The sequence below is a fragment of the Brachycentrus maculatus genome, unplaced genomic scaffold, assembly GCF_059751285.1.
Source record: "Brachycentrus maculatus isolate JH-2025_06_01 unplaced genomic scaffold, ASM5975128v1 h1tg000566l, whole genome shotgun sequence".
In the NCBI taxonomy this organism is placed as follows: Eukaryota; Metazoa; Arthropoda; class Insecta; order Trichoptera; family Brachycentridae; genus Brachycentrus; species Brachycentrus maculatus.
Genome location: NW_028281308.1, coordinates 609,530 through 626,131, shown reverse-complemented (window position 1 = coordinate 626,131; position 16,602 = coordinate 609,530). Strand labels below are relative to the sequence as shown.

The 16,602-nt window shown below is 35.4% G+C and overlaps 2 protein-coding genes across 2 annotated transcripts in view; both read right to left on the bottom strand.

The window, feature by feature from the left end:
- LOC148301407 (low density lipoprotein receptor adapter protein 1-like) overlaps positions 1–3,116 on the bottom strand; it is a 291,630-nt gene extending 288,514 nt beyond the window's left edge. Inside the window, exon 1 of the mRNA XM_088273354.1 lies at positions 2,374–3,116. The gene's annotated coding sequence lies outside the window, so the exon portion shown is untranslated. The remainder of the gene's footprint in view (positions 1–2,373) is intronic.
- LOC148301406 (uncharacterized) overlaps positions 1–16,602 on the bottom strand; it is a 37,041-nt gene that overhangs the window by 10,177 nt on the left and 10,262 nt on the right. Inside the window, exons 2-3 of the mRNA XM_088273346.1 lie at positions 6,392–6,486; positions 16–148 (exon numbers count right to left, since the gene is read on the bottom strand). Of these exons, the coding sequence (XP_088129472.1) occupies positions 16–148; positions 6,392–6,486 (228 nt within the window). The remainder of the gene's footprint in view (positions 1–15; positions 149–6,391; positions 6,487–16,602) is intronic.

Sequence of the window (16,602 nt, the reverse complement as noted above, 5' to 3'; positions counted from 1 at the left end):
GGTTTGCGGACTCACCTGGGTGAACTTGCCCTTGGACTTCTCGAAGTCAGCGTGGTACTTGGCGTTGGACTGCAGCTTGGTGTTCTCCGCTATCCTCTTCAGCTCCGGCGTCTCCGCCATCGTGGTGGGCTTCACCTTGGGTATGTGTCTGCAACGAAACCGCATCGTCAAACCCTCAACCTCTAGCTGTTTCGGCGAACCAAAGCCTTAAACCTTCGCACTCGATAATTTTTGGACAAGACTAAAAAGCATGACCATATCAAAGAGTCCAGTTAGATGCAAATTAGTTGTAAACAACAGAACCGTTGAACGGGTGATGAAATTCAAGTATCTCAGAGTTGAAATCAGTAGCTACTGTGATCTATATGGTGAGACTCAGAAACAAATAAACAAGGCTGCAGTTATATCCGGATGCCTCAGAAACTCGGTGTGGAGGAACAAACACATGACAATAATAATAATAAATCCCTTACCGCACCCCAATGGTGCATAGGGCACTGCTTCATATAACCACAGATCGTTAGCACATGAAGGAAAGGCGATCAGCCCTCCACTTCAGGTACCAGTCCAGTGTAATATTGAATGAATATTAGAGTGAAAAAATCACTTATATTTATTAAACCCCCCTGGGAATCGAACCCGGGACCTCCAGAACGGTAGCCGAGCAAGCTGACCATTACACTACCGAGGCGGACACATGACAATAGAAAGTAAAATTAAAATATACAACATGTGTTGGACCAATAGCCACTTATGGGATTGAGGCAAGAGCAGATACTTCTAGAACAAAATCTCGACTTGGAACCTCCGAGATGAAGACTCTCCGATCCATAACCGGAAACACATTGCGAGACCGAGTAAGAAATACCGACATTTTTGATATATGACGTTGTTGAAAGGAGTGAGCGATATCATTTATATACAGGTTTTTACTTCAAACTTCTGGACGCTAAACCCTTCCTTGTGTACTAGTATTAACTTTTTCTATTGAAGGCACACAAATAAGAATAAGATAAAAACAAATAATTTTGCACAGTAAAAGATATTTACTATTATCTGGTCAAATTATAAGCTTAATAATAAAAATTAAAATGGTATTTTCTGGCGTTTCTCATGTGTGTGATTATAATCCAGGATTCGGACCTCACATACTAATATAAGAGTTTCTGCTTAGTAAAAAGCTTCTTTACATCTCACCAATAGGTGTCTCTAGTGAAGTTCTAGTGATTCATGAACAAGGTTTCTAAATTGGTTCATATATATACAGTATCTACTCAATGAATTAGGGCCACCCATTATTTTTTTGAATACTCTGAAATCTTTTGGATTATTATATTTATTTTACAAAAATACTTTAAGTTTTCTATTTACATCTAATATCATGTATATTACCTTCAATAATATGTAAAATATACCTGGATTATTTAAGCCTTTACAAAATTTCAAACCCTTTTTCTGAGAAAGGTCCCTAATTAGCACAGGTAGACAGATAGTTGAAAGTTCAAAAAATAGTCCTATCTCATTTATTAGTAAAGTTTCTTGAGTTCTGGTTGTTGTTTTGTTCAGAGAGGTTATATAGTTATCGTGTCTTGTGAAAAACACTTAATTTTTAATTTTAGTTCATAAAGTATAAAAAAAAATTGTAAACGCAAGTGTTTTTTTTGAAAAGGACAAAATGGGAAAAAGTAAAGACATTTCTGAGGAAAAAAAGTCTAGTGTTATAGTGCTACTGAAATAAGAAATACTATCTAATAGAGAAATTTCAAAAAAAGAAAACGTTTCTCGTCAAACAGTGGCCAGAATTTCAAAATCAATAAAAAATCAGTCACCCGCCACCAGCAATCGGCGAAAGAACTGTCGTAGGATTAGAAAAACAACACCGAGGACTGATCGAAAAATCGTTCAAAGTGCCTTAGAAAACCGTAGTGCATCAGCAAAAACATTAAAAATAAAATTGGAAGAAGAGGGTATAAATATATCGGTATCAACACTGGGGCGACGTCTTTACGAAGTAAATCTGAAATGCAGGCGCCCTGTAAAAGTACCAAAATTGACACCACGAATGAAAGCGCATCGATTAAAATGGGCCAGGCTACATCGAAATTACTCGGTAGATGATTGGAAAAAGGTATTTATTTAAATTGAATTTTCAACATATCATTTTAGTAAATAAACTTATATATTTGAATTAAACTTAAATTTTCATTATTTTTCAGGTCATCTTTAGTGATGAGTGCCGGTTAGAAGCCGTGACAGAGAGCCGTCGATTCATCAGGAGAACACCAATGGAACGTTACAATGAGGCCTGTGTGGTAAAAGTTATCAAACACCCCCCTGCAATAATGATATGGTCATGTATTATTAACAATTTACCTGGGCCGTTGTTTTTCGTGGAAGGAACAATGAACCAAAATTCCTATAAGCAGGTTCTCGAACGAATTTTATTGCCCTTCTACCATACACTCGACCCAACAGAAGGTCCATACACCTTCATGCAGGATGGGGCACCTTGCCACCGGGCTAAATCAATAATAAAAATTTTGTCTAACAAAAATCTGCCTTTGCTCCCCTGGCCTGGAAATTCTCCGGACCTTAATCCTATAGAAAACGTATGGAGCATGTTAAAAAATAAGGTATACTCATTTCCAAATACGACAGTAGACTGTCTAAAAAAAAATATTAAAAAAATTTGGTCAGAAGACGAAGAAATAAAAAACATGATAAAACAGTGCATTTTAAGTATGCCAAAAAGATTTGAGGCAGTTATTTCTGCCAAAGGTGGAAATACTAAATACTAACTATATTTATATGAAAATATATGCATAATTTAAGCGTAATAAAGTGTTCATGTGTAAATAAAATTCAATGTTGTTTTATTCAAGGTTTTCTCTGAGTTATTCCTGTTTGAATTGAGAAATTGCGCGAAATCCTGCGTGGCCCTAATTCATTGAGTAGATACTGTAGAACTTCCAAGAATTTGAGTAGTGTGGTTGTCAATAATGGGTAGAATTGGTGAATGTTACACGTGTGTAAAGTGATCACTTAAACCAGCCTATGACGGTCGTCAGCCCCGTAAATGCCCAGACTTCCATATTCTTCTTCATCTTTGATGAGATGTCAAAAAATAATATATTTACTTTTAATGAACTATTGAACTATTGAACTATTGAAGCGCCCTTGAGGTATTTTTTTTTACAAAAATGCCGCTTTATAAGTTATCCAAATTTATTATTATTATTATTAATACACTACGGAGGCGGACAAGCACGCTCAGCTACCGTTCTGCAGGTCCCGGGTTCGATTCCCAAGTGGGGTAAAATAAATACAAGTGATTTTTTCACTGTAATATTTATTCAATATTACCCTGGACTGGTACCTGAAGCGGAGGTCCGATCACCTTTCCTTCTTGTGTAAACGATCAAGATAACACTGCGTTTATATGACGCAGTGCCCTATGCACCATTGGGGTGCGGATAAGGGTTTTATTATTATTATTAATAAATTTTATTATATTTTTATTCTTCTTCTCCGTCTTAATCCTCATTGCTGAGGGTTGTGACCCTTGCAGAAGCAATGACTCTTCTCCAGTTATCCCTTGACTGCGCTGCACGTAGCGCTCCAACCACTGAGGTGCCTGCTGCTGCCTTAATTTGATCGGTCCATCGTGTGGGGGATCTTCCTCTCCCTCTCTTTCCCTCCAGGCTACCGATCACAACTAGTCGTTCCAGGCTATCCTCGTTGCCACGCGCACGTGTCCAAAGAACTGGAGAATCCGTCGGGTACATATTTTTATAAGTTTTTTGATATTTGACGTTATTGAAAAGAGTGAGCGATATGTGACTTATGTGCGTAATATGTTAAAATAAATAAATTTGAGTGTTAATTCAGTTATTAAATTTATTTAAGACAGTGTTGGGTGGTGTAAAATGGACCAAGTTCAACCTTTGCAGGCCTCTCAGTTTGTAAAATCTTACATTTTTAGACTTGTAATGTAATCAAACGATCTTGTTTACATTATCACTGAATGGCCCAACAAATTTCAAAGGAGATCATTTCAAATTTCAAATGGCGTGAACAGGAATGGTATACGTCAAAATGCGGAATTTTCACAAGTCATCAATACGCAAAGCTCTCCGATGACTGAATGAATTATTTTTTTTAACCTTCCCCTCCCGGTGATATGTATTTACCACAACTCCACTTTAAAAATGAGAATATCAATACAAAATATAATATATACGGGCTCATATATACACAATGTAGGACGAGAGTCGCTTACACCGTTTGTCCAGCGGACGTGTTTATTTAGATTCACATTTTACTTCTTTAGTTCATAAATTCATTAGATTAAGTATTTTTAGTAATTATCAAAATTCCTACTGCACACGGCTTCCTACTGTTTCTGACTAAGTAATTTCAAAAGATTGACATCAGTGCTTGATTTTAACATTTAATATATATAATTCAAATGAAATTCTACAAATTAAACGCCAAATCTATAAATTCGAAAAAGGTCCCTATTTTAGAGTGAAATTGGAGGACTTTAAATGATTATCATTCTGTTTCTACAATAGTTATAAGACATTGGAACACAGATAATATTGTACTCTAATTTATTGCATAGTTTCACGAGTAACCTGCTCCGCGCGTATTCACTGTATTGTAGTATTTAACGTTTGAAAAAGGTCCCTATTTTAGAGTGAAATTGGAGGACTTTAAATGATTATAATTCTGTTTCTACAATAGTTATAAGACATAGGAACACAGATAATATTGTACTCTAATTTATTGCATAGTTTCACGAGTAACCTGCTCCGCGCGTATTCACTGTATTGTAGTATTTAACGTTTGAAAAAGGTCCCTATTTTAGAGTGAAATTGGAGGACTTTAAATGATTATAATAATGTTTCTATAATAGTTATAAGACATAGTAAAACAGATTATTTGTTGCATAGTTTCGCTGTATTGTAGTATTTAACGTAAGAAAAAGGTCCCTGTTTTAGAGCGAAATTGGTGGACTTTAAATGATTATAATTCTGTTTCTAGAATATTATTTATCAGCACATTTCACAATCATCCTTATTATATTTTTGGATTGTTATCTTATCTTATCATTTATGTGTTAAGTGAAAATAATTTTTTTAAATATTAAAAGGTTTTTAATAAAAAAAAACATTGCGTAAATGAGATAACGACTGATTTAAATACATGATTGGTTATCTTAATGCATTTGATTATTTTAAGTAATATCAATTATTAAAAAAAAACTAACTAACTAACTAACCATCACGCCGCTTCTCCGCAGGGGTAGGCAGAGAGAATGGAACGCCACACCACTCTGTCTTTGCAAACATTCTTCGCCTCTTCCACGTTCATGCATCTCCTCATACATACCCGCCGATTGCTACGGCTCCTAACCTGACCACTTTCAAGTATTTGGCATACCTGATTGTGCCATATTTTTCTCGGTCTTCCTCTGCTCTTTTTTCCACTTACATTCACCTCATGAATTTGTTTTACCGTTCTTTCCTCACTCATTCGTTCTACATGTCCAAACCATCTCAATACACCTTTCTTAATTTTATCGATAATGCTTATCTCAGCTTTGCATTCCTTCCTTATTTCACTATTCGCACATCTATCATACATCGTTTTGTCGCACATTCTTCTGAGAGATCGCATCCCGACTGCATTCAGTCTACTTTCATCCTTCTTTTGCCAACTCCATGTTTCACTTCCACACATTAGAGTTGGAACCAGGACTCCGTGTGCACTGCCAGTTTAGCTTCCGCTGATAGGTTTTTATTTGCTATAACTGATTTCAGTGCACCATTCACTTTATTCCCAATTCTTTGTTCAATAATTTAAGTAGTATAATAACAGAGATATCGCTCACTCCTTTCAAGAACGTCATAAATAAAAAATCGTCAATTATCAGTTGTGCATGTTTTCGGAATGCCCAGAAAATGTACTATATCCCAGCAAAAGAGGCATATTTTTAACTTAATATTTACCCGCTACAGGGCAGAAAATGTTGTTTTTGCATTTTGCAGAAAAGGTTTTGTTTAATTATTATTTTAAATATACTAAATATTTTTCAAATGGAGAAAACACCTTCATGTTTTACCTAAAAAGATCGGTTGCACAGTAAAAAGCTCAATAAGTGGCTTGATATTTATTTTTAATACATTTAAATTTAATACATTAATACAATTTAATACATTAATGCAAAAAACGTTCTCCTGAAAAATTAGGTTTTTTGATTTATGACGTTCTTGAAAGGAGTGAGCGATATACACCCGTACCTCGCTGTAAGGCATAGATACGTTACACGAAACTTGGCCCCAAAGCGAAAAAGCGTTGATTTTCTAATAATTAAAAAAAGACTTACGCTTCGCAGTAGGGCAGCTTGCCGTACCCTTTGTAGGTCTTCATATTGAGCGTCATGCTGCACTCTTGGCATTTGAAGCACCCTTTGTGCCATATCTGGAAGAAAATAACAATTATTGTCCTTATAATATATGTTATATTCAGTGGCGGTACTTCCCTAGAAGCCCAAAAGCCCGGCTTGCCTAACGACCCCAAATAAAAATGACTAAATCTAGACCAAATGATTAAAAATACATAATTAAAGTATGACTATTTTTAAATTATCGCGCGCTTACACGATTATTAAACACTATGCAAGCCATTATATGGTGATGGTACTTATTCTTCTAACCCTTAACCGCACCCCAATGGTGCATAGGGCACTGCATCATATAAACGTAGTGTTATCTTGATCATTAACATGAAGGAAAGGTGATCAGCCCTCCGCTTCAGATACCAGTCCAGGGTAATATTGAAATATTAAAGTGAAAAAAATCGCTTATGTTTGTTCGACCCTCCCTGGGAATCGAACCCGGGACCTCCGGTACGGTAGCCGAGCGTGCTGACCATTACACTACGGAGGCGGACAAAGTCATCAGGTCATTAAAATAAAATTATTACGGTCAGATATTTATACAAAAAAAATGTAAAAATATCAGACCGTAATAATTTTATTTTAATGACCTGATAATGGAATGATTATTCCGAAACCGGTAGTCACGAATAGTGTTTATCAAAGTGATTTTTTCCCTGGACTGGTATCTGAAGCACGGGGCTGATCACCTTTCCTTCATATGTAAACGATCAAGATAACACTGTGTTTATATGAAGCAGTGCCCTATGCACCATTGGGGTGCGGATAAGGATTTATTATTATTTTTTATTTAAGTGGTTTTACAAAAAGTGAACGACGAATGATAAGGAGAGTATTAATTACAACATTTTGAGTGTGTACAAATTTTTATATCTCAACATAGATGAAGAAGAATACGGAAATCTGGGCATTCATAAAAACCTAAATGTACGCGAAAAAACATATTTTTTTACCGATATGCACGCATAAAAGGCATTTAAAAAATGCATTTAAGTACGCAAAAATACATTAAAAAAATTACCGAAATGCAAACAAAATAGGACATGAAAAATTACCGAAATGCATGCAAAGTATCTAAAAATTACCAAAATGTATGTCATAAAGCATCCTTAAAAGCAAGTAAAATAAAAATGCACCAAAAAAAGTTTTAAAAACACAGCACAAGGTTGTCCTGACGAAGAGACAAGTCTAAACACTAAAAGTCTTGAAAAAATCAGGATTACGAATACTCGTATACTTGCGTCTGACAAATATTAGTTTAAAAAAAAAACTAAATAAATTCATTTCTAAGCATATCGCTCACTCCTTTCAAGAACGTCATAAATCAAAAAAACTTGATTTTTCAGGGGAACGTTTTTAAAATTTAAAAATATAATACAATGTATTAAAAATAAAATCAAGCCACTTTTTTAACTTTTTACTGTGCATAAAATCTTTTTAGGTAAAACCTGAAGATTTTTTCTCCATTTGAAAAATATTTAGTATATTTAAATAATAATAAAACCCTTATCCGCACCCCAATGGTGCATAGGGCACTGCTTCATATAAACGCAGTGTTATCTTGATCGTTTACACATGAAGGAAAGGTGATCAGCCCTCCGCTTCAGGTACCAGTCCAGGGTAATATTGAATAAATATGACAGTGAAAAAAATCACTTATATTTATTTTACCCCCCTTGGGAATCGAACCCGGGACCTCCAGAACGGTAGCCGAGCGTGCTGACCATTACACTACGGAGGTGGACATTTAAATAAATAATTAAACAATACATTTTCTTTAAAATGCAAAAACAAGGTTTCTGCCCTGTAGCGGGTAAATATTAAGTTAAAAATATGGCTCTTTTGCTGGGATATAGTACATTTTCTGGGCATTCCGAAAACATGCACAACTGAAAATTGTCGATTTTTGATTTATGACCTTGAAAGGAGTGAGCGAAATATTAGTTAAAAAAAAAATAATAAAATCATTTCTAAACATATATGCAACAACGCATGTAGTCTGTTCAGTTATTTTACATCTATTTTTTATTATTATTTATTTTACTTATTTTTTTATTATTTAAAAAAAAAATTGAGGTAAAAATAACTAAACATTTTTAAAATTATTTATTTGGTAGTTTATATAATTTAAGGCGAATGTAGTTGGAAAAAGAAGCAGAGGACGACCGAGGAAAACTTCAGGCACAATCAGGTATGTCAAATACTTGAAAGCGGCCGGGTCAGGAGTCGTAATAATCGTCGGGTATGTATGAGGAGATGCATGAATGTAGAAGAGGCAAAGAGTGTTTGCAAAGACAGAGTGGTGTGGCGTTCGATTCTCTCTGCCTACCCCTGCGGAGAAGCGGCGTGATGGTTGTTAGTAAAAAAACTAGAGCTAAAATAACTGTGAACAGACTGTACTTGGAAGTGGTGGGTTTTGTCTTTAATAGTGTTATGGTAAATAGATTACAATGAGACGCACTCATTCATTGAAATGAAGATAGGCACAGTTTTTACATGCGAGTTTCCGTTTGCTCCAATAGGGTATTTTCACTAGGGAGGAATATCTAATTTAACACACTCAACCTATAAAGGATTGTGTAAGGCTCGTGAAGTGTTTATAACAGCCGATATAATCAATATTTTCATTCCCCATTTCCTTTTGCAAAATTCGCCTTCGTAAAAACGTTGTTTTCGTAAGTTGGTAATGAATGACGTCACAGAAACGATGGACTTATGTCTATGGTCCACCTTCCGATCCCCCCCCCCCACCCCTCATATTTGTTTAAACACAAATGGTAGTTTAGTGGTAAATAAACAATCAAGTATTTATAACAACCGATATAATCAATATTTTCATTCATCATTTTATTTTTGCAAAATTCGCCTTCGTAAAAACGTTGTTTTCGTAAGTTGGTAACGAATGACGTCACAGAAACGAATCCATGATATTACTATTACAGCTCTATAAAGCAGATACATAAAGGGACATGCCCCATAACTCACCCGATGACGTATAGCGGTGTCCGTTTTTCGTTTTATTAAAATATCTAAAGTTTACACCTTCAGATGTGTCGCCTACTTCCAAAATCCGCCAGATCCATGTTAGTCGATTTTACAAAAAATGCAAATTTTCCGGGTAACATTTATGTTTCAAAGATTTGTCTGTCATTAGATGAAATATTATGAAATGGAGAATTTTCCCATTTTTTGGATTTTTTTGCAGTATTTAAAAAAAAATACGAGACACAAACCGATAATGACGTCATCTTAATTTTTGACTTATCCCCGCTCTCTGATTGGCCGATATGGGTCAGAAGGCAAGTTGCATCAATTTAGCGGAGTTTGAAATACAACGCTGTTTTTTTAAGTATTTTTAGCAGGGTTTTCAAGTATTTCACTATGTGAAACAATAAAACCCACAATTGGCATTCCGATACAGTTTTTATTTTAAAATATGTATTATAAAATTGGATCTGGCGGATTTTGAAAGTAGGCGACACATATCTCGCTCACTTCTCTACAGATTTCAATAAGAATGCTACCGATAGTCTTGTGGTTTTTCATAATTAATTTATTAGCCAATAATAACACATCATGATAATGATCAATTATCATTCTATCTTGACATCGTGGAACGACGTATTCCACGATGAATGATAAGGAGAGTATAATTTATATTTTAAAAACAGCTTATATATCTTCTTCTTCTTCTTCCATGTTCGCTCTCTAGGTGGAGCATATGGCCAACACGAGTCGTCTCCAAGTCACTCTGTCACGCGCCATCTCCTTGGCTTCCTCTCAGGTCAGTCCGGCGTCTCGAAGATCCGCTGAGTATAGCCGGTGAATGGTCGTCAGCGGCCTTCCGGGGCGCCGGAATCCTCGGGGTTGGAAGAAGAGACACGAGGGGTTGATGCTCTCAGGTGGCATTCTAAGGACATGTCCCAACCATGTCCACCTTCTCCTCTTCAGGACTTCCAGTATGAGGGGCTGTTGAGTTCTTCTCCTCACATCGTCATTCCTGACGAAGCTTATATATAGGGAAAACATTATATATAGCTTATATAAAGGGAAAACATTTTAACATCCGATGTAAAGAGTATACAAGATGTCTAAATAATAATTATTTATCTGAATTGGCCAATCAACTAATATAAAATAATCACTCATTTGATAAAAATAAACGTCTAAATATATTACACACGTGCAACAGAGGACTTAGATTAGATTACTTGGAAATATTATAAATTAAAAAGGCAATTAATAATAATTTACAACTATTAAATGCACAAGTAAACGATTTTTCTAAAAGTCCGTTATTAAATATGTTTCCAATCCCTCATCATCCCTGATCCCTTTTGCCTGTGACTGCCAATCAACACAAGAAATTAAAGCCACTTGAGATCTACCCAAGCTCCTTTGCCTAGCCGTCAAAATATTTAGAATTTTGTTAAGTACATAGTGTTTTAGTATTAATCAGTCTTGATAAAGAAGCGGTTAGCTTCGGAACCGGTAGACATTATAATTAAGTTATAATATTCATAGTGATTTTAAAACAAAGTTACATTTTAATTATATTATAGAATTCGGTCCGCCTCCGCAGTGTAATGGTCAGCATGCTCGGCTACCGTACTGGAAGTCCCGGGTTCGATTCCCAGGAGAGGGGGGGGGGTAAAAAAATAAGTGATGTTTTCACTGTAATATTTATTCAATACTACCCCGTGCTAGTACCTGAAACGGAGGGCTGATCAACTTTCCTTCATGTGTTAACGATCAAGATAACACTGCATTTATACGATTCAGTGCCCTATGCACCATAGGGTGCGGATGAGGGTTGGGTTTAATAAATATAAGTGATGTTTTCACTGTAATATTTATTCAATACTACCCCGGTATTGAATAAATAGGCTGGTGCCTGAAGTGGAGGGCTGATCACTTTTCCTTCATGTGTCAACGATCAAGATAACACTGCATTTATATGATGCAGTGCCCTATGCACCATCGGGTGCGGATGAGGGTTTGAACAAGATATGTAAGGAGAGTGTTATATTATGCACTCTTACAAGGAGTTTTCTCTCATATCCGGGTCTGACTGTACGAAGCTACGACGTAAAAACCGGGCCAGACTCAAACAGCGGGAAACCATTCATACAAATTCAAGTTATTACAGTGACACGTCCGTTCGGGGCTGGTAATCCAATTAGCCGGGCTGATGTCATGCGGGCGAGGGGGGCGGTGGCGCGCAGTTGTCGGAGGGAAGCGCAAGAGCGACCCAGCCAATCGAGAGACTCCGTGAAAAAAATCGCTTTCTGATTGGGCCAACAGAAGCTGCCATATCTGTTGGTCCATTCCACTACGTTTTTTACAATTTTTATTTAAAAAATTTTTTTTTTGCATTTCACAATATAATATATTAAGAAGAAAAAAAAATATTTATAGGTTCAAAAAAGATCTCACAAAGGCATGGCCTGTGTGTGGGTGTACATTATATTTTAAGTTATAATATAGGGCGCTGACAAGAATACAACAGATATTATCAGAAAAAAAAATAGATTAATAATAATAATAAAACCCTTATCCGCACCCCAATGGTGCATAGGGCACTGCGTCATATAAACGCAGTGTTATCTTGATCGTTTACACATGAAGGAAAGGTGATCAGCCCTCCGCCTCAGGTACCAGTCCAGGGTAATATTGAATAAATATGACAGTGAAACAATCACTTATATTTATTTTACCCCCCTTGGGAATCGAACCCGGGACCTCCAGAACGGTAGCCGAGCGTGCTGACCATTACACTACGGAGGCGGACAAAGAGTGCTAAAATTTTGCTTCAATTATTTATTAAAACAAGATATCTAAGTACCTTCTTCTTTTAAACGTACATATAACTGATATAATACATATTAGCTAACATTTTTCATTTTCATCTTTTTGATTTTTATTTTCTGTTAGAATCACATATCGCTCACTCCTTTCAACAACGTCATATATAAAAAAAAATTGATTTTTCAGGAGGTCGTTTTTAAAGTTTAAGAATATAATAAAATGTTTTATTTACAACATTTTGAGTGTGTCCAAATACTTGTTCACAAAATCTGGATTATCTCCCATTACAGGAGTTATTTTCATATTATTTTTTGACATCTCATCAAAGATGAAGAAGAATATGGAAGTCTGGGCATATAATCGGATCTCATATACTAATATAAGAGTTTCTGCTTAATAAAAAGCTTCTTTACATCTCACCAATAGATGTCTCTAGTGAAGTTCTAGTGATTCATGAACAAGGTTTCTAAATTGGTTCATATATATAGAACTTCCAAGAATTTGAGAAGTGTGGTTGTCAATAATGGGTAGAATTGGTGAATGTTACACGTGTGTAAAGTGATCACTTAAACCAGCCTATGACGGTCGTAAGCCCCGTAAATGCCCAGACTTCCATATTCTTCTTCATCTTTGATGAGATGTCAAAAAATAAAATGTTTTACTTATTGTTTCGGCATTAACTTTGTGGTAAGACATGTTACAATGATTAAAGAAAACACTTGTTTTTTACCACTTGAGTTTTATTATAGACTACATGTTTCAGAAGTTAAACTTCCATCATTCAGATCTGTATAATAACTAAATAAAATATTAAAAATAAATATCAAGCCACTTACTGAACTTTTTACTGTGCAACAGATCTTTTTAGGTAAAACCTGAAAGTTTTTTCTCCATTTGATAAATATTTAGCATATTAAAAAAAAAACAATACCTTTTCTTCAAAATGCAAAAACAACACTTTCTGCCCTGTAGCGGGTAAATATTAAGTTAAAAATATGCAGCTTTCGCTGGGATATAGTGCATTTTCTGGGCATTCCGAAAACATGCACAACTGAAAATTGAAGCTTTTTGATTTATGACGTTCTTGAAAGGAGTAAGCGATAAGGTCGTGTTGCAATCGCAGTAAGGCAGCAACTGCAGTGACGCGATGCGTCTGCATTGAAGAAATGCGGTCAAGTCGGCGCTCTTCGTGTTGTGTGGGGTAGCCTAGATTCAACTCGGTACTCGCACACGCTATCGCATGATCACATTCTTACAAACATTTTTTAAGTGCGTCCAAATACTTGTTCACAAATCTGGATAATCTACAATTATAGGAGTTATATTTCATATTATTTTGTTGACATATCGCTCACTCCTTTCAAGAACGTCATGAATCAAAAATCGACAATTTTGAGTTGTGCATGTTTTCGTAATGCCCAGAAAATGTACTATATCCCAGCAAAAGCGGCATATTTTTAACTTAATATTTACCCGCTACAGGGCAGAAAGTGTTGTTTTTGCATTTTGAAGAAAAGGTATTGTTTGATTATTTTTTTAAAATATACTAAATATTTTTCAAATGGAGAAAAAATATTCAGGTTTTTCCTAAAAAGATCTGTTGCACAGTAAAAAGTTCAATAAGTGGCTTGATATTTATTTTTCATTCATTGTATTTTATGTTTGAACTTTAAAAACGTTCTCCTGAAGTTTTAAAGTTTTTTTTATTTATGACGTTCTTGAAAGGAGTGAGCGATATCTATATAGATGAAGAAGAATATGGAAGTCTGGGCATTTACGGGGAAAGTAAAGTAAAGTAAAGTCTGGGCATTCCCCGTAAATGCCCAGACTTCCATTTTCTTCTTCATCTTTGATGAGATATCAAAAAATAATATTATTGTACAATATTTTAAAATCGGATCATATGGGTATATGGAGCTTTTAAGAATTTGAGTAGTGTGGTTGTCAATCATGGGTAGAATTGAGTGATCATTTGAACCAGCCTATGGCGGTCGTAAGCCCGTTAATGCCCAGACTTCCATATTTTTCTTTATCTATGTTGAGAAGTCAAAAAATGATACGATAAATAAAAACGCACACGTTACGTGTATGTACATATAATGTATGATAAGATAGTCATACCAGTGGCGGTACTTCCCTAGAAGCCCAAAAGCCCGGCTTGCCTAACAACTCCAAATAAAAATTACTAAATCTAGACCAAATGATTAAAAATACATAATTAATGTATGACTATTTTTAAATTATCGCGCGCTTACATGATTATTAAACACTATCCATGCCATTATATGGTGATGGTACTTATTGGTTATGGTTAATATCTGAGGAAGATATTTTATTTCAGTGAACATTTTCTTTATTTCAAGGTGATGGCTATCCCTTACAAAAGTTACATGTTGGCATATTTTTACAATGATTACAATACATTGTTTATATTTATAATACTTTCTGGGTGCTTACTATACTGGGAATGATATGAGGTGAAGAAATTATAGGTACATCATGTATTCACGAATGTGAAAAATAATGGGCTTGCCTTACTGGTAAACCCTAGGCACGCCACTGAGTCATACTGTCACACTACAGTTTGGAAAGGAGATAAAATGCATCCGATAAGTCGTTTTAGGACCGAAGTTTATGTAGCAATTGTGAATCGTCGCGAAATATCGTTTATCGAGACGGCAAAATGCACTCGTATAGAGCAACTAGTGTAAAGGCAACTAGCCGTAACTCAAGTTGCGGCTGTTTGGCGTCACACGGCTCAAATAATAATAATAATAATAAATTTGGATAACTGGATGTCCGCCTCCGTAGTGTAATGGTCAGCACGCTCGGCTACCGTTCTGGAGGTCCCGGGTTCGATTCCCAAGGGGGGTAAAATAAATATAAGTGATTTTTTCACTGTCATATTTATTCAATATTACCCTGGACTGGTACCTGAGGCGGAGGGCTGATCACCTTTCCTTCATGTGTAAACGATCAAGATAACACTGCGTTTATATGACGCAGTGCCCTATGCACCATTGGGGTGCGGATAAGGGTTTTATTATTATTATTATATAGCGCCATTTTCGAAAAAAAAATACCTCAAGGGCGCTTCACTGTGAATGAATTGGGGAAAATATTATTGTGGAAATGATTTAGACAAATGATAAAGACAGAGTGGCGTGGCGTTCGATTCTCTCTGCCTACCCCTGCGGGGAAGCGGCGTGATGGTTAGTTAGTTAGTTTGATTTAGCAAACAAATGCGTGTCAAAGCATTCTCATAACTGGCCTCTATCATATACAATCACAGATTTCGCTCCATCTGTTTCCTTTACCGACATATTCATTATCCTAATAGCCGCAAAATTGTATTAATTTGATACGTCACTCACTCCTTTCAACAACGTCATATATCAAAAATCGTCAATTTTCAGTTGTGCGTGCTTTCGAAATGCCCAGAAAATATACTATATCCCAGCAAAAGCGGTATATTTCTAACTTAATATTTACCCGCTACAGGGCAGAAAGTTTTGTTTTTGCTTTTTGCAGAAAAGGTATTGTATAATTATTTTTTTAAATTACTAAATACTTTTTAAATGGAGAAAAAACCTTCAGGTTTTACCTAAAAAGATCTGTTGCACAGTAAAAAGTTCAATATGTGGATTGATACTAATTTTTAATACATTTGATTATATTTTTTAACTTTAAAAACGACCTCCTGAAAAATGAATTTTACAACACAAAGATAACACCCTTAGGATGCAGCACATTAGATCAAACATCATCATTAATAATTTCAGGATTATCGATCATACCGCGCAAACAATGGATAAAAATGCCTCATCAAATACACGTTCTTTCTAGTCTGTAAACTGTTGTAGCCGAGCATACCCTGGAGAAACTGGGTCGGGGAGAGCCGAGGATAATAGCCGTACTCTCTATTTTATTTATTGTTTAGGCATTAACTTTGTGGTAAGACATGTAACAATAATTAAAGAAAACACTTTGTTTATACGGGTTCAATAATTAAAAATATTTCAAAAATCTTACCCTCCCATATACAACCTACATATTATACAAATAATAATTTACATAAAATCCTCGATAACTCAAAATCTAAAATTGATTTATTACAAAAAAGTGGTGTTTATGAAATTTCGTGTGGAGATTGTGATAGAAAATATATTGGCCAAACTGCGAGAAATTTAAAGATTAGAATTAAAGAACATCATAGCGGTCTTGTTAGTTATTATTTTTCACATAATAGATACTAATCACTCATTTCACTCTCATAAATTAAAATTATTACACCTTGTTCCATATAAAGGCCAAATTATGAATTATCTTGA